Here is a 25,844-nt window from a genome sequence, read left to right on the forward strand (position 1 = left end):
TGAATGGAAAACAGCTTTTAAAACAAAATATGGTTTATATGAGTGGATGGTGATGCCATTTGGCTTATCTAATGCACCCAGCACCTTCATGAGGTTAATGAACCATGTTTTGCGTTCTTTCATTGGGAAATTTGTTGTAGTGTATTTTGATGATATTTTGATTTATAGCAAAACCTTAGATGAACATGTTAATCATTTGCATGTTGTTCTTAATGTTTTGAGAGAAAACAAATTATATGCTAATCTTAAAAAGTGTTCATTTTGCCATGAATCTGTTGTGTTTTTGGGTTTTGTTGTAAGCTCGAAAGGAATAAGTGTGGATGAGGAGAAGGTAAGGGCAATTAGAGAATGGCCTACACCTAAGAATGCAAATGAGGTAAGAAGTTTTCATGGTTTAGCAAGTTTTTATAGAAGGTTTGTAAAGAACTTTAGTTCTATTGCTGCACCTTTGAATGAACTTGTTAAAAAGAATGTTGTGTTTAAGTGGAATGAAGTGCATGAGGAAGCTTTTAATTCATTAAAAGAAAAATTGACCAATGCACCTTTGCTTTGTTTGCCTAATTTTGATAAAGTTTTTGAAATTGAATGTGATGCATCTGGTGTTGGCATAGGGGCCGTACTAATGCAGGACTCTAAACCAATTGCTTACTTTAGTGAAAAGCTTAATGGGGCATCATTGAATTATTCCACGTATGACAAAGAGTTGTACGCTTTGGTGAGAGCTTTGCAAACTTGGCAACACTACTTGTGGTCAAGGGAATTCATAATTCATTCTGACTATCAAAGCTTGAAGTTTTTAAGATCTCAAAGTAAGCTTCAAAAAAGACATGCCAAGTGGTTGGAATTCATTGAGATGTTTCCTTATGTAATCAAATACAAGAATGGTAAGGAAAACAAAGTGGCTGACGCATTGTCCAGAAGGTATGCATTGCTTACTTCTTTGCAAACTAAATTACTTGGTTTTGAGTTTATAAAGGACTTATATGCTAATGATTCTGACTTTGGCCAAGTATGGGATTCTTGTTCTAAACATGCTTTTGGGGACTATTATAGGCATGATGGTTTCTTGTTTAAGAAAAATAAGTTGTGTGTGCCTGTTTGTTCCTTGCGTGAAATGCTAGTTAGAGAAAGTCATGGTGGTGGATTGATGGGACATTTTGGGATAAAAAGGACCTTAGAAATATTGCATGAGCATTTTTATTGGTCTAACATGAAGCATGATGTGCAATCGGTCTGTGACAAGTGCATAGCATGTAAACAAGCTAAATCTAAAGTCATGCCCCATGGCTTCTATACACCTTTGCCTGTGTCTAATCAACCCTGGACTGATATTTCAATGGATTTCGTGTTAGGATTACCTCGATCTCAAGGTGGCAAAGATAGTATATTTGTCGTTGTTGATAGGTTTAGTAAAATGGCACATTTCATTGCATGCTCTAAAACCAATGATGCAACACATATTGCTGATCTGTTCTTTAAAGAGATAATGCGCTTGCATGGATTGCCTAGAACAATAGTAAGTGATAGGGATGTAAAGTTCCTAAGTCATTTTTGGAAAACTTTGTGGAATAAACTAGGAACAAAACTCTTATTTTCTACTGTTGCACATCCTCAAACGGATGGACAAACTGAAGTAGTAAATAGAACACTTACTACCTTGTTGCGTGCTATCATTAAAAAGAATTTGAAAAATTGGGAGAAATGCTTGCCACATGTTGAGTTTGCTTATAATAGAACTGTTCATTCTACTACTTCTTATTCTCCTTTTGAAGTTGTGTATGGCTTTAATCCTTTGACTCCTTTAGACATCTTACCTTTGCCTACTAATGAGTGTACCAATTTGGATGGTAAGAAAAAGGCGGATACTATTAGGGAATTGCATGCAAAAGTTCGAGCCAACATTGAGAGGAAGAATGAGCAATATGCAAAGCAAGCAAATAAGGGGCGTATTAAAGTTATTTTTGAACCAGGAGATTGGGTTTGGGTTCATATGAGGAAGGAGAGGTTTTCCACTCAAAGAAAATCTAAGCTGCAAACAAGAGGAGATGGACCCTTCCAAGTTCTAGAGAAGATCAATGACAATGCCTACAAGTTGGACTTGCCAAGTGAATATGGTAATGTAAGTGCTACCTTTAATGTGGCTGATCTATCTTTGTTTGATGTAGGTGATGAATCTGATTCGAGGACGAATCCTTTTGAAGAGGGAGGGAATGATAGAGACGCAACCAATGATAGAGACGCAACCAGCCCATCTAAAGATCCTTTGCATGGAATTGAAGGTCCTATGACTAGGGCCAAGACTAAGAGGATGAAACAAGCTTTGGAAAGCCTGATCATAAAAATCAAAGGAAAAGAAGACCAACATGAGATAGAGGCTGCACCTAATTGGGTCACTTTCATACAATTGGGTGAAGATGCTTTGAGTCCAACCTGAAGACAACACTTTGGAAAGTCCAAATCACATGACAAGAAGCATTCATGGGAAGGCCAACTTTCCTATTATATTTGGATTTTCGTGCATACTTTTGGGGTGATATTTCAGATGATGTTTTGTATTCCCCAAGTCACATTCAGACTTTCTTGTAGTTCCCAAAGTCACTATAATTACTTTGGGATCTTTTTCCTAAGTTCTGGTTACTTTTCTAGGAGTAGGTGTAACATGCATCTTTTCCAAGCCTTGGTAAATGCAGCCTTGGAAAATGCATGACAAGTAGTGCTATGTAATTTCCTAGGAGTTGCTTCTCTTTGAAGCCATTTCAGCCTTAAAATAGCACCTGATTGTACTTGAGAGGGAGAGAACGCATGAATGAAATTTGAGGGTTTCGCTTATGTGAGAGCTTCACCTTTGTTCTTGGATTAGAACTTGATAGTGTTGGTTCTACCGGCAGGTCGCGGTTAGGGTCACGCTTCTTTTGATAACTTTGGTTCTACCGGCAGGTCGCGGTTAGGGTCAAGTTCCTCATTCTCTACTTGTTTCCAGGACGGTCCGAAGTGTGCTCTTATCATAAAGACTCGTTCACATGCAACAAGATGCGCTATACAAAAATTAGGAGGCCACTGATAGCAACCCAGAACGAAATTGGGTGCGCAATGCTCGTTTGGATCATTATATTGTGGCTCACGAGGCGACTCCGGTCTTCTTCTGAACTGCGTCACACGTTTTCTAGAGAGTATGAATCGAGCGCTCAAACAATATTGGACGAGCGAGCAGTCTACGTTCAACCAAATCAACTGCCGCTCATCACGCTCTAGAAGACATGCGATGGGCGTCGAGAGGACGCACAACAGGTTTCTTCCAAGGCAAACCTCTATATAAACACTCAAGCCACCCTAGCTCTTTGCCCACATCCCCTCCAGTTCTAAATAGCAGCTACTTAACCCACGTAGCTGCACCATTCCAAATTAAGTGTTTCCACAGCAATGGCTCACCAATGCTTTGTGCTCACGTTGATGGTCTTGGGTGTTTGGGTCTCTGGAGCGACGGCTCGTGGCATTGCTGATGAGCCTATGTCGACAAGGCACGAGCAGTGGATGGCTCAGTATGGGCGGGTCTACAAGGACGCAGTAGAGAAGGAGCGACGATTCCAAATCTTCAGGGACAACTACGAGTACGTCGAGTCTGTCAATAGAGCTGGCGATCGCAAGTATAAGCTCGGCCTCAACCAGTTTGCGGACATGACCAACGAGGAGTTCAAGGCCTCTCGCCTTGGATTCAAGCCCATGCCTACGGAGTCCACGAGAGGAAGCTTTCAGTACGCCAACCTGAGCGACGCGCCTGACAGCATGAACTGGAGAACCAGAGGTGCAGTTACACCCGTCAAGAACCAACGCTCGTGCGGTAAGATATGACGTCCAATGAGTTATTTAAATTTAAAGAACAACAAGATACATGAAAGATGTAATCAAGTAATTAACATGGCTCACAAACAAGTTATATATCTAACCAACAACAAGCATGTACGTAGGGTGCTGTTGGGCATTCTCTTCTGTGGCTGCCATTGAAGCGATTACTCAAATCAAGACCGGCAACTTGGTCTCCTTGTCGGAGCAACAACTCGTGGACTGTGATACTAACGATGGAAACAAAGGATGCGACGGGGGATTTATGACAAGTGCCTTCCAATACGTCGTTGATAATGGAGGGATAACAACTGAAGATAACTACCCTTACATGGCAGCTGATGGCGCTTGTGACACCAACAGGGCATCATCATCGGCAGCTACTATCAGCGGCTACGAGAGCGTGCCTGCAAATGATGAGTCCTCGCTCTTACAGGCGGTCGCGAACCAGCCTGTTTCAGTTGGCATCGATGGTAATGGGCAAGACTTCCAGCTCTACAAAGGTGGCATCTTCACCGGTCCGTGTGAAACGGAAATGAACCACGCTGTGACTGCTGTTGGTTACGGGACAGCTGAGGATGGGACTAAATATTGGCTGGTAAAGAATTCATGGGGTACAACTTGGGGTGAGATGGGATACATGCGCATCCAGCGTGATGTTGGTGCACCGGAAGGGCTCTGTGGTATTGCCAAGCTTGCTTCTTACCCAACAGCATAAATTCAACGATCTTCTACAATGACATCTTATTAATTACTTAGAGGAATCCTTCCCCACACACAAAAATAGAAGAAGAATGAAAAGAGAGAGAGAGAGAGAGAGAGAGAGAGGAAATTAATAATGTTTATATTATTCTGTCATGTAATAACTTTTTATGTGTTAGTGCTTTGTTAAGCAAAATAATCTTATAGTGTTGAGACTTGCTCCTATTTGTAGCTTCCTTCGATACAAAGCTGCATTGTGTTATCCATGAATCTAAGACATGAGTTAATTATTAAATTTGATGTGCATTTTTCTTCCTGTGTGGTTATTAAATTTGATTAAGGAAAAAAGGACAATATTGTGTGGTAGTATTTATGCACAAAAGTAATTCTTACTCTTGATTTTTTCTGGAAAAGTTTTTGACTTTCTTGAACCTACGAGTATTTTTTTTTTACTACGAAATTTGAAATTTTGGTTTCTGCAAGTCAAAATTCTCACCATTTGGTTGTTGCAAGAAAAATGTTCAAAAGTAGAAGTTTTTATTTATAATTTAAGGATTACTATGGAATTTCATTGCACATCCAAAAATTCTATATAATGAAATCTTAATATCCATAATTAAATATATGTAAAGCCATGAGGTCTCATGAAAATAGCTCAAGCAACAACACTGCAAATAGCACTCAGGTAACTCTAGCTATTTGGCTTAGACACACCTTCGCGCATTGATGAGAGCACAAAAGTGCGACCTACATGTCACCAAAATTAGTGTTATTGTTAACTGATAATGATAAATTCACTGGTTTAATATTATATTGTTGTTTGGCACAGGTTATTGTTGATTCCTCCCAGCAGCCAATTCACAGTCGTGATCCAAGCTGCAATCAAGCCACCCGTGTCCACATCTTCAACGCCATCATCCCGCGGCCAGCCCTTCATCCGAATCAAAGGTCTCAGCCCCTCTCCCATGGAATCCAAGCCTCCCGTGATGCTAGCAGTGGTCCCGCAGCGTGTCTCCACCGCGTCTCTAGCCGTCTGCGACCAAATCCCCGCGCCTCCCTCCTTCCGTTTCCAAATCTCAGCCTCCCGGATGACTCGTGATTCCTCCCCAAATTTCAAGTGACCCCGCGGCTATAAGAGGAGAAGGAGGAAGAGCAAGGAGGGGTGTGTGTGCTCGGTTTGGGTGGTGGCCGGCGGGTCCAAGAAAGAGGGAGCTCTCGGCTGAAGGAGGTGGTCGGCTGGTTCAAGGCGGAACAGGAGAGAGAAGAGAGAGTGTTGTGCTCTGTTTTCAATGAAAGCATTGTGTTTCTTTTTTTTCTTTTTTTAGTTTTAACTCTTTGTTTTATTTTTTTTAGTTTTATTTTAATTGAGAGCAATGTGTTTTGAGTTTGAATTTTAATTGAGAGCATGTTGTTTTGGGGTTTTTAGTTATATTTTAATAGAGAGTTTTATTTATACTAAAGTTTTTAATTTCTGTGTTTTTAATTTCCGTTCTTCAAATTCTGTAATCTTTCTTCTTTTTTATGCAATTCATTAAAATTTCTTTCATGCAATCGATGTTCCAGTCTTCAATATTCCTAGCACTGTTTTCATCTATTTTATGCCAGAACTTTTTTTTTTTTATTAAATATATAAATGCTCTTTAAATTTATGTACCTGTCTTTCCGTAAATTTCCAGTAGAAAACATTCTCCGATAGACCAGAGAATTCGTCAACATCCCCGACGTAATGTTCTTTTTTTGTTGTTCAAAAATTGATTTCTAATCCGAGTGAACGTTTTAATTTTTATGCAACTCCAATCGCCTCCCTGTGGATCGACCTCTTACGACCACTATTCTTCGAGTAGGAAAGGTAAGAGTAAAATTTGTGTTGACCCCCTAATGGATTTTGATGAATACAAAACACTAGAGTAAAATTCCATTATATCTTAACAATTCAATTGAGAAATTCATGTGTTTTACTTAGAATATTGTTAAGAAATGTCTAGGCAAGTTCCCATAATTTTTATGAATTTATTGAAGAATATTTTGAGTAAAGAAAAAGTTCAGGGACAGCCGAGACGTCTCCTGATAGTTTCAGAGACGTCTCTGGCACAAACAGGAAGAACTGGCACACTTGGAGACGTCCCCGACACCTGCCGAGTCGTCCCCGCGTTAGCGGAGTTGACTCTCTCAGTAGCGGAGTCGACTCTCTCAGTGGCGGCAGAAAGACGTTTTTCAAGGGATATGCGCGAGACGTCCCCGCTGTACGCGGAGTCGTCCCCGCAAGCAAAAAGGAGACTTCCCGAGTCGTCCCCAAGATGGCGGAGACGGCTCTCTCAGGGTTTTCCAGAGAATGGTTTCTGCGGTGATGAGGAAGCGGAGTCGACCCTGAGATAGCGGAGACGTCCCCCATGCATAAAAGTGCAGACAAGCCGAGACGTCCCCTGAAAGAGCGGAGTCGACTCTCTCAGGGAATTCCAGAGGACATATTTTTCAAAGATAAAGAAGCGGAGTCGTCCCCAAACAAGCGGAGTCGTCCCCACTCAAAAAGTGCAGACAAGCCGAGACGTCCCCGTAAAGTGCCGAGTCGACCCCAGATAAAGTAAAAAGTAAAAATCCTGTAGGCGAGACGTCTCTCGCTGTAGCAGAGACGTCCCCGGAGCGCCTGGGACGCGACTGACAGCTTTTCAGGTTTGGTTTGAATTTCAAATCCTTCTCTTTTTGTTTCTAACGGCTATATTTGCTTTTTGGGCTATAAAAGGGACCTCTTAAGTGGTTCTCAACAACTCTTCACCAACCCAAAAGCAAAATTATTCAAGAGAGAAAAGTTCAAGAGAGTGAGAGCATTAAAGTGTAGAAATCAAGTGCATTCAAGGTTCTCTTGTGATTTCAAGCTCAACCGCTCTCGTGCGCTCGGGATTCAAAGCTCACACTCGATCCTACGCACTCCACATCGGAAGAATCAACATCTCCCACGCTTCCAACGGCAAAAAGATTCTTCCGGGTTAAATTATTCATAATTGATATATTTGCTTTTTAGAGCTTTTATTCTCTTTTGTAAACTCTTTGATTGTAGTGCTTGTTCAAGTCAAGGGACTTGGAACAAGGGAAAGGCGTCCCAAGCCTAAGAGAAATTGGGGGTTTAGGGTTTGTTGTGAGCCCGGTGTAAAACAACGAGTTGGGTAGTAAACTCGCAAAACTACCGTACTGTAATCTTGGATTATAGTGGAAATACCCAAAGGCGCTTTGGGGAGTGGATGTAGGAGCGGTGGAAGCTCCGAACCACTATAAAACCGTGTGTTTGTGATTGTGTCTTCTCATCCCACTATCATTACCTTATTTCATATATTTGTGTGTTTTAATTTTAATTAGCCGAAGAGTTTTAAAACACCCAATTCACCCCCCTCTTGGGTGACCATCTCTGGGCAACAAGTGGTATCAGAGCAGGTGCTCTGTGTATTTCTTGAAAGACCTAACCGTCTTAGCCAAAGATCTAGATGGGAACACCCTTTAACAATGTTCTTGCCGAGGGGCAAGCAACCAATAGACCTCCACTCTTCAATGGGACAAATTATACCTATTGGAAGACTAGAATGAAAATCTTCATTCAAGCACAAGACTATGCCTTGTGGAGGGTTATAGTCAAGGGACCACAAGAACCATCACATGTGGTTAATGGCATTCGAGTTCCCAAACCTGAGGAGGATTGGGATGAGAATGATGATAGGATGGCTCAACTCAATTCTAGAGCCATGAACTCACTATTTTGTTCTTTAGATGTAAATGAGTTCAATAGAGTCTCTACATGTAGTTCCGCCAAGAAAATATGGGATAGGCTTGAAGTTACCCATGAGGGTACAAATCAAGTCAAAGAGTCCAAAGTGAACATTCTAGTTCACAAATATGAATTGTTTAAGATGGAACCTAATGAAACCATCACATGCATGTTTACTCGCTTTACCGATATAATTAATGGTCTAAAGAGTTTGGGTAAATCTTATACTAACCCGGAACTTGTGAGTAAAATTCTCAGGTCTTTGCCGAAAGCATGGGAAGCAAAGGTCACGGCAATCGTAGAAGCCAAAGACCTCAACACTTTGGGATTAGAACAACTACTGGGCTCATTGATGACGCATGAGCTCACAATGAAGCAACATGAAGAAGAGTTGCCGAAGAAAAGGACAATCGCACTCAAAGCTACTTCAAGTGTGTGTGAAGAAGAGAGTAGTGAGAGTGAAGAAGAAAGCCAAGATGAGGACTTGGGCTTGATAGTAAGAAAATTTAAGAAATTCATGAGAAGAAAGAAACCTTTCCCAAGAAAGAAATTTGGAGGGAGAAATGATTGGGAAAAAGAAAAGAAAAAAGAAAGAGACCCAATCATATGCTATGATTGCAAGAGACCGGGACACGTTCGTTCCAAATGCCCTCAACAAAAGAAGTATTTTGGAAAGGAGAAGAAGAAGGCATTAAAGGCAACATGGGATGATAGTGACACATCATCCTCCGAGGAAGAAAAGGAAGAGACCGCCAATTTGTGCTTCATGGCGTTTGAAGACGATGAGGTATGTCAAAACCCAACTATAAATTTTACTTTAGAAGAATTATATGAGGCTTTTCAAGAACTTATGGGTGATTGTGGTATGTTAGGAGCAAAGAATAAAGAATTAAAAGCCTCTAATCAAAAACTAAAGGAAGATATTGAAAATCTATTAAATAAAAAGGAGAGCATTAAAAATATTAACACTATTGACCTAGAAATCAAAAACTCAAAACTTAACATTGAAAATGAAAAGGCAAATACACTAATTAAGGAATTAAATCTACAAGTAAAATCTCTATTCGATAATAATACCTCACTTGCACAAAATGTTGAATCTCTTAAAAAAGATAAGGAAGAACTAGTTAAAGAAAATTTGAATCTCAAGAATGAGGTACATAAGTACAAACCAATTGTTGAAAAATTCACACAAAGCTCTGAAAAATTAAATCTCATTCTTTCAAATCAAAGAGCTGTTTTCAATAAAGCCGGATTAGGATATAAAACTAATAAACAACAAAAGTATCTAAAGAATTTCTTTGTAAAAGCAAAAGATGTAAAAACTGAAAAACCTACATGTTTTCATTGTGGAAAGAATGGACATAAAGCCTACTCTTGTATTCAAAGAAAAATCCAAACTAACAAGAGTACATTTGTGAAAGCCAAAAACATAACTAAAGTATGGGTGCCTAAGGGAACCAACCACACTAACCACGAAGGACCCAAGAAAACTTGGGTACCTAAGAGCTTCACATGATCATTTTGCAGGTATGCCTTGCAGCCGGAAATAAAAAGAGAATGTGGTATCTTGATAGCGGTTGCTCAAGGCATATGACCGGTGACAAGAGTCTCCTCGTCACCTTGGAATCAAAAGAAGGAGGATTAGTCACATTTGGAGACAATGCTAAAGGACGAATTATTGGTGTTGGTAAAATCTCCATATCACCCTCCTCATTTATTGATAATGTATTGTTAGTTAATGGACTAAAACATAATTTATTAAGTATAAGTCAATTTTGTGACAAGGGCTTTAAAATGTCATTTGAATCGTCACTATGCATAATTAGTAGTCCAATTGATAATGAGATCATACTCACAGGACATAGGCATGGAAATGTTTACATAGTAGATCTTGATGATCTCACCATGAAGGATGGCCAATGTCTTGTAGCCATGAATCCCAAAGTCAATGAGACTAGTTAGTTATGGCATCGTAGGTTAGGGCATGCTAGCATGGATTTAATCTCTAAATTAATTACAAAGGATCTAGTCAAAGAGCTACCAAAAATAGACTTTGAAAAGGATAAAATTTGTGCTGCATGTCAATTAGGAAAACAAACAAGAAGTTCCTTTAAGTCTAAGAACATAGTTTCAACATCAAAACCCTTAGAACTAATTCACATGGATTTGTTTGGACCCACTAGAACTGCTAGTCTAGGGGGTAAGAAATTTGGTCTTGTAATTGTTGATGATTTTTCACGTTTTACATGGGTTTCATTTCTTGCACATAAAGATGAGTCCTTTCCCGCTTTTATTAAGTTTCATAATAGAGTTTCGAATGAACTCAATCTTAAACTAAAAGCAATTAGGAGTGATCATGGTACCGAGTTTGAAAATCAGTATTTTGAAAAATTTTGTGAAGAAAATGGTATCAATCACAACTTCTCGGCACCTAGGACACCTCAACAAAACGGGGTGGTAGAAAGGAAGAATCGCACACTAGCAGATATGGCTCGTACCATGTTGTGCGAATCGAATCTACCAAAATATTTTTGGGCTGAAGCAATAAATACCTCATGTTATATTTTAAATCGTGCTTTAGTTAGATCCATCTTAAAGAAAACACCTTATGAGTTGATAAAAAGTAAGAAACCAAATATAAGTTATTTTCATGTTTTCGGTTGTCGATGCTTTATTTTAAACAATGGAAAGGACAATCTCAGTAAATTTAGTGCTAAATCAGATGAGGGGATCTTCTTAGGTTATTCCTCATCTAGTAGAGCATACAGGGTCTTCAACAAGAGAACTCTCGTTGTTGAAGAATCTATTCACGTTGTTTTTGATGAAACTAATGGAGATTCTTCTAGAAAAGAAGAAGATGGTGATGCAGGTATACTTGAAGACCGAATGAAGGAATTCTCCATACAAGACAAACAACATGAGGATGAGGTCAAGGAAGATACAAATCAGCAAGATGAAGATGGTCAACCTCCATCAAAAAATCAAGATCTTCCTAAAGAATGGAGGTATGCACATGGTCATCCAAAGGATCTAATCCTTGGTGATCCTTCACAAGGTATAAGAACTAGATCCTCTTTAAGAAACACTAGTAATTATCTTGCTTTCGTTTCACAAATAGAGCCTAAATCACTAGAAGAAGCTGAAAAAGATGATAATTGGATGAATGCTATGCAAGAGGAATTAAACCAATTTGAAAGAAATGAAGTTTGGACTCTAATAAAAAGACCCCCTAATGTTTCAATTATAGGCACCAAGTGGGTGTATAGAAATAAACTAGATGAAGATGGAATAGTATTAAGAAACAAAGCTAGGCTAGTGGCCAAAGGATATAATCAGGAGGAAGGAATAGATTTTGATGAAACTTTTGCTCCTGTTGCTAGATTAGAGGCTATTAGACTGCTTTTAGCATATGCATGCTTCATGGATTTTAAACTCTATCAAATGGATGTAAAAAGTGCATTCTTAAATGGCTATATAATGGAGGAAGTTTATGTAGGACAACCTCCAGGTTTTGAAAATCACTTACATCCAGATTATGTGTATAAATTGCATAAAGCATTGTATGGACTTAAGCAAGCTCCTAGGGCATGGTATGAAAGATTAAGTAATTTTCTAATTGAGAACAAATTTAAGAGAGGAAATGTGGACAAAACCCTCTTTATTAAAAGAAAAGGAAATGACTTATTGCTTGTACAAATTTATGTGGATGATATAATTTTTGGTGCTACTAATGATAGTCTTTGTCAAGAATTTGCCAAGCTTATGCAGGGAGAATTTGAAATGAGCATGATGGGTGAGCTCAACTTCTTCCTTGGGCTGCAAATAAAACAATCAGAGGAAGGCATCTTCATCAGTCAGTCCAAGTATATCAAAGAAATGTTGGAGAAATTCAAGATAAAGGATGCAAAAGAAATCAGCACACCCATGGGCTCAAGTTGCAAGCTTGACAAAGATGAAAAAGGTAAAAGTATAGACTGCAAATTGTACAGAGGTATGATAGGCTCTTTACTTTACCTTACTGCTAGTAGACCAGATATATTATTCAGTGTTTGTATGTGTGCTAGATACCAAGCATGTCCTAAGGAATCACACTTGCAAGCTGTTAAAAGAATTTTTAGATATCTAGTAGGGACATCTAATGTAGGCTTATGGTACTCTAAACAATCTGATATAAACTTAATTGCATATTCCGATGCTGATTTTGCCGGGTGCAAACTCGACAGAAAAAGCACAAGTGGCACATGTCAATTCTTGGGTGCCAACTTGGTTTCTTGGTTTAGCAAGAAACAAAATTCAGTTGCCTTGTCCACAGCTGAAGCTGAGTACATTGCAGCTGGAAGCTGTTGTGCCCAAGTTCTTTGGATTAAGCAACAACTTGAAGACTTCGGTATTAAAATGGACAATATACCAATTAAGTGTGATAATACAAGTGCAATCAACTTAACAAAAAATCCTGTCCAACACTCTAAGTCAAAGCATATAGAGATTAGGCATCATTTTATTAGGGATCATGTGCTGAAAAATGATGTGGTGATTGAATATGTATGTACTGAAAATCAATTAGCTGATATCTTTACAAAGCCCCTTTGTAAAGATAGATTCAATTTCTTAAGGAATGCTTTGAGCTTGTATGATCCTAGCAAATGAATTGAACTTGTATTGCATTGCTTTGCTACTCGAACTAGTAATCCACCTCAAGGCAAACATAAGTGAAAACATAAATTCATCTAAGCTAAATGACGAACTGTTTGACTTTCCGGAGGATGGTTACCCTCCCTTGGACTCTTCATAGAGATATTTTCAGAGCCTATATCATGGGTATTCGAAATTTGGTCAAACATTCCTCATTTCAACATTAATAAGTTAAGAATCATTATCAAATCATTATAAGATGTAATATTAAGGGGGAGGATCACAAACAAATTCACTCTGTGTTTATCAAAAGAAATCATGATTGATTAGGGTGATTAAACAAAAATTTTGGAAATGCAGTCTGAAATTTTTTTTTTTGTGCCGGAGACGTCTCTGGCAAGTCGCCGAGACGTCCCCCCAGGGGGAGACGTCTCGCCTTAGTCGCCGAGACGTCTCGAGGACCGAATGAGGACTTTTTAAATAGGTCGAAATCGCTCGAGCCGACTCGAGCTTTCTCCCTCATTCCCGACCAAAACGGAAAGCCCTAGCCTCCATTTGCTCTCAACCTCAAAACCTAGCTTCCATTTGCCCTAAATCGCAAACCCTAGCATCCATGGCACCAAAGAAAGCTAGGACAACCCGTGGGAGGCGACCTAGAGTAGCGGGCGACGGTGAGGAACGGCGGGAAGAACCCTCCGCGCCTTCTCCTCCGGTTGCTCCGCCAACCACGACGATTTCCTGTGCAAATCGCACAGTCACGACTGGTAGGTACATCGATTTTTCCTTTCTAGATTATGAGGGGTTCTCTATTGGAGAGAGACTCCGAGCCCAAGGGTGGGAGCACCTTTGCACCCTCAAAACCTCGACCTACCCCGGCCTTGTTAGAGAAATGTTTAGTGATATGGCCTTAGGGGACTTAGGGTACACTGCATATGTCCGAGGGACATTGGTAGAAATTAATGAGGATGTCCTATCCACTGTCCTACAAATTCCTAAGGACGGTGAGGCACCGACCTCACATCCCCAAAGGGAAATAGCCCTAAACTTGATTCTAGGAAGAGAGGACTGCGGCCCTCTTGATGTTGTCTACTCCCAGGACCTAAATGCAGAAATGAGACTTCTTTTAAGCATTGTCAATCGGGTCCTATTCCCTAAAACCGGTCGCTTCGATTTTGTTTCGGAGCGAGATTTAGTTATAATGCACCATATCCTACAAGGGATCCCCCTAAACCTCCCTACACTCATGCTAAATTACATTGCCCAATGTCATAGGTATTCTAGGTTTAGTATACCCTATGGCATGATCTTTACCTTAATATTTAAACACTTCAAGGTTCCCATACCACCAAATGAACCTGCAAAGGCCCTAAGAAACACCGACTATTACAATGAGGGCTCAATGAGAAGAATGGAATTTCACAAGATAGATGGGTTGTGGGTCAAGGTTCCAAAAAGAAAAGCACAAACCATAGAGCCTGAAATCCCACATCATGAGTCTGACCATCACTCTCCTCCACCTAGCCACATGGACATCCCTGATATTCCCTCCAGCTCAGCTGGACCTTCCACATCCATGCCACCACCTCCTCCAGTCAGTGGGACCTCCTTCCTATCAGAGGAGTAGATGCACACCTTAGCATCTGTCATTTGTCAGCAGATGAGGGAGGAGATGAGATCCATGATGACTGCGGAGCTGGCCCCCATCAGACAAGAGCTGAAAGATATTAAAGCTCAAATTGAAGCCCAAGAGCAACAAATAATTGGGGTGGGTGCCACCGAAACCTGCAGATCATTAGAGCTCAAGGACAGCTTGAAGGCCATTTCCAAGAGCCTCAAAGAATTGACAAAGCCAGATGGCAATGTGGGCACCTTAGTTGCCCAACTTAGAGGCAGAATTGAGATGGCAACCTTAGAGTTTGAAGCACTTGTGGCAGGTTTCCACAAGTCACAGGGAGATCACTTTAAGACCCTCATGGATTCTATCAATGGTTTCATAGATGCAGCCTGTAAGGCTTATGCACAAAGTACAACTGGTAGGCACCATGAGGAACGACGCCGATGATGGATATCCAGTAGGATCTTCTTTTTGTAAATCCTAGGCCATTTTGAAACACTTTTGTATTAGAAATCAATACTTGTAATGATTTCTTCTTTTTGACTATGTAATGACTTCAAAATCTCACAATGATACATGAATACAATCCCTTTTTGAAAAATGTGTGTACATTGCCATTTCTGTGGATGTGTTTCTGTGAATATGAATGTGCCTCTTGATGTGTCATAAGAATCTCAAAACATACATTAAGTATTTAAATTTGGCACAACTTATCAAAGCATATGAAACAGGGGGAGCACAACCTGAATATCAAAGGGGGAGTAAAATGAATGCTGAATTCTACTATAAATTGAGTCTTAAGCACCTAAGGATAATTTGTTCCCTTCATTGTTGATGACAAAAAGGGGGAGTGGTGGTATCAATATTGTAAGGGATATGGTTATTGAAGAATATTGATTTTTAAGATAATTGCCCTTCTGGAAAAGAAAGGGGGAGTCAAAAAGAATCTAGCTTTCAATTATCTTCAGCATCAATATTTCATTCTAACTTGATTCAAATTCAGTTCATATGATAAAATCATTTAAGAACAATTCTATGCACAAGGAAATTTGAGTGATGCACATTGTATCTAGTTCAAATCAAAACATTATACTTGTATATCTGATCAATACTGTGTATATGTTTAAATTTCAAATTTTGCATATACTCAGTGTTTTGTCATCATCAAAAAGGGGGAGATTGTTGACCTCCTAATGGATTTTGATGAATACAAAACACTAGAGTAAAATTCCATTATATCTTAACAATTCAATTGAGAAATTCATGTGTTTTACTTAGAATATTGTTAAGAAATGTCTAGGCAAGTTCCCATAATTTTTATGAATTTATTGAAGAATATTTTGAGCTAAAGAAAAAGTTCAGGGACAGCCGAGACGTCTCCTGATAGTTTCAGAGACGTCTCTGGCACAAACAGGAAGAACTGGCACACTTGGAGACGTCCCCGACACCTGCCGAGTCGTCCCCGCGTTAGCGGAGTCGACTCTCTCAGTAGCGGAGTCGACTCTTTCAGTGGCGGCAGAAAGACGTTTTTCAAGGGATATACGCGAGACGTCCCCGCTGTACGCGGAGTCGTCCCCGCTGTACGCGGAGTCGTCCCCGCAAGCAAAAAAGAGACTTCCCGAGTCGTCCCCAAGATGGCGGAGACGGCTCTCTCAGGGTTTTCCAGAGAATGGTTTCTGCGGTGATAAGGAAGCGGAGTCGACCCTGAGATAGCGGAGACGTCCCCCATGCATAAAAGTGCAGACAAGCCGAGACGTCCCCTGAAAGAGCGGAGTCGACTCTCTCAGGAAATTCCAGAGGACATATTTTTCAAAGATAAAGAAGCGGAGTCGTCCCCAAACAAGCGGAGTCGTCCCCACTCAAAAAGTGCAAACAAGCCGAGACGTCCCCGTAAAGTGCCGAGTCGACCCCAGATAAAGTAAAAAGTAAAAATCCTGTAGGCGAGACGTCTCTCGCTGTAGCAGAGACGTCCCCGGAGCGCCTGGGACGCGACTGACAGCTTTTCAGGTTTGGTTTGAATTTCAAATCCTTCTCTTTTTGTTTCTAACGGCTATATTTGCTTTTTGGGCTATAAAAGGGACCTCTTAAGTGGTTCTCAACAACTCTTCACCAACCCAAAAGCAAAATTATTCAAGAGAGAAAAGTTCAAGAGAGTGAGAGCATTAAAGTGTAGAAATCAAGTGCATTCAAGGTTCTCTTGTGATTTCAAGCTCAACCGCTCTCGTGCGCTCGGGATTCAAAGCTCACACTCGATCCTACGCACTCCACATCGGAAGAATCAACATCTCCCACGCTTCCAACGGCAAAAAGATTCTTCCGGGTTAAATTGTTCATAATTGATATATTTGCTTTTTAGAGCTTTTATTCTCTTTTGTAAACTCTTTGATTGTAGTGCTTGTTCAAGTCAAGGGACTTGGAACAAGGGAAAGGCGTCCCAAGCCTAAGAGAAATTGGGGGTTTAGGGTTTGTTGTGAGCCCGGTGTAAAACAACGAGTTGGGTAGTAAACTCGCAAAACTACCGTACTGTAATCTTGGATTATAGTGGAAATACCCAAAGGCGCTTTGGAGAGTGGATGTAGGAGCGGTGGAAGCTCCGAACCACTATAAAACCGTGTGTTTGTGATTGTGTCTTCTCATCCCACTATCATTACCTTATTTCATATATTTGTGTGTTTTAATTTTAATTAGCCGAAGAGTTTTAAAACACCCAATTCACCCCCCTCTTGGGTGACCATCTCTGGGCAACAATTTGAATTAAACTTTGTTTGTCGGTTCTAACAACGATCTGTTTAGTATATTTTTTGGTAAACAGGAATCGGACGAACACGCATCCTTATATACTCCTCTTGTTTAAGCTCTAGTGTCCTCACTACGCTAAGGGTCCAAATCTATTTAAATTTAATCATAAGTACCAGAAATACGGTCACAAATACTTTAGACCATGATTAACTCAAATAGGCCAATGATACAGTATGTTATAATCCACTTAAGCTATTGACCGGATCTACTTTGATACTGTTAGAGCGGCTAATGGGTCGGATTGATCCATGACCTGACCTGACTCAATCCGCTTAGACTTGATCCGTATTTGATTTAAGAACCCATAGTACCGGATCGAGTTCCAAATTTGGACCCATTCCAAATTCTAAATTGGGTTTGGATTTATGGAGTCTTGACTTAATCCAATCCGACCCGACTAGATTATTGGCTAGGTCTAATTTGGGTCTTTCAACCTATTACCCGACCCAAGTCAAGCCCAAACCTGGCATACCGATTAACTCGAGGAGGAGGTGTCAAGTCGGTCTCTACTCTCCCAATTAGTTTCGAATCCCTATTTAGTCTCTCTCTAACTTCGAAACACTAGATTCTCTTCCACCATGACCATCAATTAATGTTGCTACTCTGCAATGTTGGTGGTGTGTTCAAGCTTTCACGATGGTCTTCCGAGATATCCCTATCGACCACCACATTATCGTACTTCGAGCAATTGAACCTCTTTCATGGTGGTCTATCAATGTATCCCCCTCCTAATTTCTGGTTAACAGCACACTACCAAATTGAGGGCAACATCGGCGGAGATAATCTCCCATCATTTTTTTGATCCGATTACTTCTGCTTATCCAACAAGAGCGAGATGACATACTAGTGTAGTCTTGTCTCCCTAAAAAGGTTGAGATGTAATCCTCCTCCACTAAATGTTGGGGTATGTGGAGACCTTTGGTGATGAAGAGAATTGAAGGAAAATCAATTCTGCATAGTTTTCTGTCTGGCGGACTGTCGGAGTCGACTCGAGCTTCAGTCGAGTCGACTCGGGAACAGTCGAGTCGACTCGAGGTCTGTCGAGTCGACCCGAGAGGAGAAAGCCGCAAAAACCATGTTTCTGTCTGGACTGTCAGAGTCGACTCGAACTACAGTCGAGACGACTCGGAGCATCGTCGAGTCGACTCGAGATACAGTGGAGTCGACTCGAGATCGTGCCAGTTAAACTGGAAGTTGTTCAGACGTGCCAGAGTCGACTCGGACTTCAGCCGAGTCGACTCGGGCTCGTGAAAAATCGTACGGACGATTTTCTTTTGGTGTTTTTGGTGGCGTTTCGACGGCTATGATCATCTGAAGGTCTTGAGACTATATATAGGACTCATGAGAGCCCTAGGGTAAGGTTATTGGCCGTATATTAGAGAGACTCTTGTTTGTGAGGCTAGAGTTCTAGAGAAGAAGAGGATTGGGATCCTACTTCTTGTGCAAAGGGAATTCTGTGTGAATCTCTTGTAGATCGATCGCTTGTGATCGTTCGGGTGTGTGCTATCTCTGTAATCAGTTCATCCTTATTGAGATTTGGAGCGGTGGAGGACGTAGGCTATTTGTAGCCGAACCTCGTTACAATTTTTGTGTTTGCTTTGCTATTTTCTTCCTTCTTCTTCCTTTGATCTTTGATAATCCGTTGCGGTGCTCAAGTGTTTTATCCTACTGATACCACGGGGTAATCTTTTGCCCTTCGTAGGCGGAGCGAAGAGGTGATCCTTGAGTCCGGAGTCGAGGGAGCGAGAGAGTGCTTATCCGTTTGTATCTCTCTTGCTTGTCCGACGTCGGTGGCGGCGCTGGTGTGAGTGGGTTCCGGTGCGGGGCGCCGACAACAATTGGTATCAGAGCTATTGGTTATTCTGCAATGGCGGATGAAGGGAAGTTGCGAATTGAGAAGTTCAATGGCACGAACTTCGGGTTTTGGAAGATGCAAATAGAAGATTACCTTTACCAGAAGGATCTCTATTTACCTCTTGGAGGTAGAGCAAAGAAACCAGAGAAGATGTCCGATGAAGACTGGGAGGTCCTCGATCGGAAGACGCTCGGCACCATCAGATTGTCACTTGCATCCCAAGTGGCATTCAACATCAAAAACGAGAAGACGACGATGGAGTTGATGGCAACATTGTCGCGGATGTACGAGAAACCCTCAGCATCAAACAAGGTATTTCTCATGAAGAGGTTGTTTAATCTTCGTATGAAAAATGGCGGCAGCATAGCAGAATACCTCAACGAGTTCAATGGACTCACGGCCCAGTTGGAGTCAGTGGAGATTAGTTTTGACGATGAGATTCGGGCATTGCTAATCCTCTCCGGATTGCCTGATAGCTGGGAGGGCCTGGTGATGGCGGTGAGCAACTCTTCGGCAACGGGGAAGTTGATTTTTGATGACGTTGTGGGAGTGCTTCTGAGTGAAGAAGCAAGAAGGAAATCTTCTGGAGCTACGGAGTCGTCTGGAAGTGCACTAAACACCTCTGACCGGGGAAGACAAAAGAAGGACGGTCGATTTCGAAGCGACTCGAAGTCGAGATCCAGCAAGTCTCGAGCACCTCAGAACAAGGGAGCGAAGTGCTGGAACTGCGGGAAGACGGGGCACTTTAGGAGGGATTGCAAATCTCCTAAAGGGAAGCAAGGCGACCACACCGAAGGAGTCAGCAAGGATCTGGCAAATCTTGCTGAAGACGGTGATATGGATGCCCTCGTTCTATCTTTGTCTACCTGTGACGAGTCTTGGGTGATAGACTCGGGCGCGTCTTTCCATGCTACATCCCAACGGAAGCTTCTTGAAGGATATGAGAAGGGAGACTTTGGCAAAGTCTACCTAGGGGATGGAGAGCCTTGCACCATACAAGGAAGGGGAAGCGCGGAAGTGAAGTTGGTTTCTGGATCTTCACTTGAGCTTGAGGACGTACGGCACGTACCTCAACTGCAGAGGAATCTGATTTCTGTTGGACAGTTGGCGAGCCAGGGGTACAAGGCTACTTTCACAGCTGATCAGTAGAAGATATCCAGAGGTTCGTTGACGGTGGCTAGTGGCAAGAAGGTTGGGACACTTTATGTCACCAACGGCACGGAGAACTCTATTGGAGTTGTTGCAGCAGATGTGGACACCAAGTTATGGCATTGTAGACTTGGGCACATGAGTTATCAGGGACTGGAGGTGATGCACCAGTTGGGAAAGCTGCAGGGTCTCAGGAGTGTTGAGATGGACTTCTGTGAGGATTGTGTTCTCGGAAAGCAGAAGCGTGTTTCATTCAACAAAGAAGGTAAACCTCGGAAGCAAGAAAAGCTAGATCTCGTGCACACGGACGTGTGGGGGCCTGCACCAGTTTCTTCCATTGGTAGATCTCAGTACTATGTTACTTTTATTGATGATGCTACTAGGAAGCTTTGGGTGTTCTTCTTGAAGCACAAGTCAGAGGTATTTGGGGTCTTCAGGAGATGGCAGGTGATGGTAGAACTCGAGACAGGAAAGAGGTTGAAATGCCTGAGATCGGACAACGGTGGTGAGTATTGTAGCAGGGAGTTTGAGGACTACTGTGCAGATGCTGGGATCGTCAGGCAAAGGACAGTTCCAGGAACACCATAACAAAATGGAGTTGCTGAAAGGATGAACAGAACAATTAATGAGCGTGCCAGGAGTATGAGGATACATGCTGGATTGCCACAGCAGTTTTGGGTGGAAGCAGTTAACACTGCTGCCTACTTGATCAACAGAGGGCCATCAAAGAAACTTGAATTTGGGATTCCTGAGGAAGCATGGACAGCGAAGAAGATTGATTTGGCGCACTTACGAGTATTCGGTTGTACCAGTTATGTCCATGTTGATTCCAGTCAAAGAAGCAAACTAGACGCCAAATCAAAGAAGTGTATTTTCGTTGGATACGGAGGTCAACAGTTTGGGTACCGGCTTTGGGATCCCAAACACAAGAAGATCATTCGTAGTAATGATGTGGTATTCAATGAGAAAATGCAGCAGAGCACTGAATCAGAAACAAAACCTGTTGAGCCGTGTTTTGTGGATCCTGAAGAGGAGTCTACAAATTCTGGTCAGAAGACTCAGTCAGAGCAAGAACCTGAAGCATTGGCACCCCCTCCACAACTAAGAAGGTCCACTCGTAGTACTCATGGGAAGCCTCCTCAAAGGTATGATGGGACTCTTAGTTATTTGCTGCTCACAGATAATGGCGAACCTGAATGCTTCACGGAGGCATTGGAGGTTGATACCAGGAAGGAGTGGGAGTTGGCCATGGATGATGAGATGAAGTCATTGGAGCAGAATCAAACGTGGGATTTGGTGGATCTGCCCAAGGGGAAGAAAGCACTGTCAAACAAATGGGTTTACAGGCTGAAGGAAGAGCAAGGCGGGAAGAAGCGATACAAGGCCAGGCTGGTTGTAAAAGGATTTCAGCAGAGAGCAGGTATCGACTTCACAGAGATCTTTTCTCCTGTAGTCAAGATGAGTACTATTCGAGCGGTGCTGAGCATGGTGGCAGTAGAGGATCTTCACTTAGAGCAGCTTGATGTGAAGACGGCCTTTCTCCACGGAGATCTCGATGAGGAGATATATATGCAGCAGCCGGAGGGATACATTGCAGCTGGCACGGGTGACTTAGTCTGCAAACTAAAGAAAAGCCTCTATGGTTTGAAACAGGCACCCAGACAATGGTATCTCAAGTTCGATAGTTACATGCTTGAGATAGGATACAGGAGATGTCAGGAGGATCACTGTTGCTACTTTCGGGACTTCGGTACATCTTACATTATCTTGCTATTGTATGTTGATGACATGTTAGTTGCAGGAGCTAGCATGCATGAGATTGCAAAATTGAAGCTGAAGCTGTCAAGAAAATTTGCAATGAAGGATCTAGGAGCAGCAAAACAGATCCTTGGGATGCGGATCAGTAGAGATAGGTCTAAACATATCCTCAGACTATCTCAGGCAGAGTACATCAGCCGAGTACTCAGGAGATTCTGCATGGAGGGTGCCAAACCTGTTGGCACACCGCTGGGTGCCCATTTTAAGCTCTCAAAAGGGCAAAGTCCGAAGACGCGGGTGGAGGAGCTCAATATGTCAAAAATCCCGTATGCATCGGCAGTGGGGAGCTTGATGTACGCTATGGTGTGTACGAGACCAGACATTGCTCAAGCAGTGGGAGTTGTGAGTCGCTTCATGAGCTGCCCAGGCTTGGAGCATTGGCGCGCAGTCAAATGGATACTGAGGTATCTGAAAGGCACTGAGCACATGTCATTGTGCTATGGAGGTTCTGAGATCCGGTTACAGGGCTATGTGGACTCAGACATGGCAGGAGACTTGGACGGCAGGAGAAGCACGACAGGGTACTTGTTCACCTTGGGCAGTGGAGCCGTCAGTTGGATTTCCAGGTTGCAACCAGTTGTTGCATTGTCGACTACGGAGGCGGAGTATGTGGCAGCCACAGAGGCGTGCAAGGAACTAATATGGCTTCAAGTCTTGATGAAGGAGCTTGGGAAGGAACAGAAGGATTGCATGTTATATTCAGATAGTCAAAGTGCAATTCATCTGGCAAAGAATTCAGCTTTCCATTCAAGGACGAAGCATATTGACATACGGTACCACTTCGTGAGGTCATTGCTCGAGCAGGGACTCGTCAAGTTGGAGAAGATTCATACAAGTCAGAATCCTGCAGATATGTTGACGAAGGTCGTCACGGTGGAGAAGCTGAGGAGTTGTTCAGCTTCTGCTGGTCTTCATGCTTGAAGACGTTGAGGAGGCATCGTACCTATTTCACTAGGATGATTTAGTTTCAGTGGGAGCACAGAGGAGAGCCAAGTAACAAGAGGATATACCCAAGGTCTCCAAGTGGGAGATTGTTGGGGTATGTGGAGACCTTTGGTGATGAAGAGAATTGAAGAAAAATCAATTCTGCATAGTTTTCTGTCTGGCGGACTGTCGGAGTCGACTCGAGCTTCAGTCGAGTCGACTCGGGAACAGTCGAGTCGACTCGAGGTCTGTCGAGTCGACCCGAGAGGAGAAAGCCGCAAAAACCATGTTTCTGTCTGGACTGTCAGAGTCGACTCGAACTACAGTCGAGACGACTCGGAGCATCGTCGAGTCGACTCGAGATACAGTGGAGTCGACTCGAGATCGTGCCAGTTAAACTGGAAGTTGTTCAGACGTGCCAGAGTCGACTCGGACTTCAGCCGAGTCGACTCGGGCTCGCGAAAAATCGTACGAACGATTTTCTTTTGGTGTTTTTGGTGGCGTTTCGACGGCTATGATCATCTGAAGGTCTTGAGACTATATATAGGACTCATGAGAGCCCTAGGGTAAGGTTATTGGCCGTATATTTGAGAGAGACTCTTGTTTGTGAGGCTAGGGTTCTAGAGAAGAAGAGGATTGGGATCCTACTTTTTGTGCAAAGGGAATTCTGTGTGAATCTCTTGTAGATCGATCGCTTGTGATCGTTCGGGTGTGTGCTATCTCTGTAATCAGTTCATCCTTATTGAGATTTGGAACGGTGGAGGACGTAGGCTATTTGTAGCCGAACCTCGTTACAATTTTTGTGTTTGCTTTGCTATTTTCTTCCTTCTTCTTCCTTTGATCTTTGATAATCCGTTGCGGTGCTCAAGTATTTTATCCTACTGATACCACGGGGTAATCTTTTGCCCTTCGTAGGCGGAGCGAAGAGGTGATCCTTGAGTCCGGAGTCGAGGGAGCGAGAGAGTGCTTATCCGTTTGTATCTCTCTTGCTTGTCCGACGTCGGTGGCGGCGCTGGTGTGAGTGGGTTCCGGTGCGGGGCGCCGACAACACTAAAGAGGTAAATTTCCTCTTGAATCCTTCTTGCTTTCAATCTCTCTTTCAAGAGCTGTTAGGTTTTGGGGTTTCGATCTAAGTAAGCCTTTCAGTCAATTTCTTTTATTTTTCTTTTTGATTTTACTTTATCTTCTTAAGTGAATGTTGAATTATTTTATTTAGATTCTTGCTTGCTATTTGTAAACCTGAGATCTTCTTGATTCTTGGTCTAATGATGATGTCTATTAAATTTATCCTAATTTTATATTTAATGAACTCATATTTCCTCTTAATTTTCTTATTTTTTTTATTTCTTTCAGTTAGGCTAGGCATGCTTTGACTTGATGTAATGAAGATTATCTATTTCACCTGCGATTTGTAAATTTAACAGGAATTCTTGAAACAAATGAATATACGAGCCTCTTAACCATTAGGAGTCTTTACAGCTATGAGAGATCCGGAATCAACCCGGATCTAATTTCGGATCTGAGTTTTTCAAGTTGGGATCGGGTCATACACGGACCTGAGTTGACCTGAATAATCTGTTGGGTCAAAATATTTGGCCGTAGATCTGACCAGACCTAATCCGATCTTCTATTAGGTTATGTCAAGGTCCAACATTATGCCGTGGAAGATATACCCTTCTGGTAAACAAACTGTTGAAATCCCTCATGGACAATACTTAACCTACTCTTCTATTGGTGGGCAGAGGCTGAAAGACCACGCTCATTGCTCTCCTTTTTTGCATCCTCAAATGTCTGAGCTATTATAATTTGTATGATACTTCTGCAAGATCGAAGATATTGCAGTTTAGACCAGCATACCGCACGGTATGTCTGTGCTATTATAATTTGTATTATTCATCCACTAACCCATCCCACTCATTTCAATCTCCACGGCATGTTTCAAGTCCTTATCTGCTTCCCACTGGCAGAATTCCCCTACTCCAACCCCTGTATAAACTTCAGCCCGCTAGCATGGATTGGAGGACCAAGGGTGCAGTTACTCCCATCAAGGATCAAGGCCAATGTGGTAATGAAAAAATTTACCATCTTGTTTCAAGTTTGCTGCAGTTCTTTAACATCGCATCAATTGGTTGGCTAATATGGAACCCATACAATAGAATGTTGCTGGGCATTCTCTGTTGTGGCGGCAATTGAAGGCATGACAAAGCTCATCACCGATGAGTTGATCTCTTAGTCGGAGCAAGAGCTTGTGGATTGCGATGTTAATGGAGAGGACCAAGGATGTAACGGGGGTCTAATAGATGATGCCTTCCAATTTATAATTGATAATGGAGGTTTAACAACCGAGAGTAACTATCCTTACAAAGCATCAGATGGTACTTGTAACACGAAGAAGGCATCCTCGAGTGCATCCACTGTCAGTGACTATGAAGATGTCCCCGCAAATAGCGAGTCAGCCCTCTTGAAGGTTGTGGCCAACCAGCCTGTCTCAGTTGCTATCGATGCCGGTGGCTCAAACTTTCAGTTCTATCAAAGCGGTGTATTCACTGATGATTGCATGACTGAATTGGACCGTGGTGTTATTGCTGTTGGCTACGGAAAGACTGCCGATGGGACTAAGCATTGGCTGGTGAAGAACTCATGGGGTAAGTCATGGGGTGCGAGTGGATACATAAGGATGGAACGAGATGCTGATGTGGCCGAAGGGCTCTACGGCATTGCCATACAAGCTTCTTAACCAACTGCATGAATTC

General features: G+C 42.1%; 1 protein-coding gene and 1 pseudogene across 1 annotated transcript; both read left to right on the top strand.

Moving 5' to 3' along the window:
• Positions 1-3,012: 3,012 nt before the first annotated feature.
• LOC113460931 (senescence-specific cysteine protease SAG39-like) lies at positions 3,013-4,662 on the top strand. Its single transcript, XM_089924079.1, has 2 exons — positions 3,013-3,838; positions 3,966-4,662. Exons 1-2 carry the CDS (start codon positions 3,421-3,423, stop codon positions 4,556-4,558), a joined length of 1,011 nt encoding a protein of 336 aa, XP_089780205.1. The 5' UTR covers positions 3,013-3,420; the 3' UTR covers positions 4,559-4,662.
• A 514-nt stretch (positions 4,663-5,176) lies between these two features.
• LOC103700710 (senescence-specific cysteine protease SAG39-like) lies at positions 5,177-25,828 on the top strand (annotated as a pseudogene).
• Positions 25,829-25,844: the final 16 nt, after the last annotated feature.

This window comes from Phoenix dactylifera, chromosome 1 (genome assembly GCF_051530095.1).
Source record: "Phoenix dactylifera cultivar Ajwa chromosome 1, Ajwa_hap1_PhDact_Kaust_v1.1, whole genome shotgun sequence".
Taxonomy (NCBI): domain Eukaryota; kingdom Viridiplantae; phylum Streptophyta; class Magnoliopsida; order Arecales; family Arecaceae; genus Phoenix; species Phoenix dactylifera.

Excerpts from the sequence above, each read along its gene's own strand:
- LOC113460931 (XM_089924079.1), top strand. The coding sequence starts at position 3,421 with ATGGCTCACCAATGCTTTGTGCTCACGTTGATGGTCTTGGGTGTTTGG. Across the intron at positions 3,839-3,965 it reads CAAGAACCAACGCTCGTGCG|GGTGCTGTTGGGCATTCTCT; the intron begins GTAAGATATGAC and ends GCATGTACGTAG.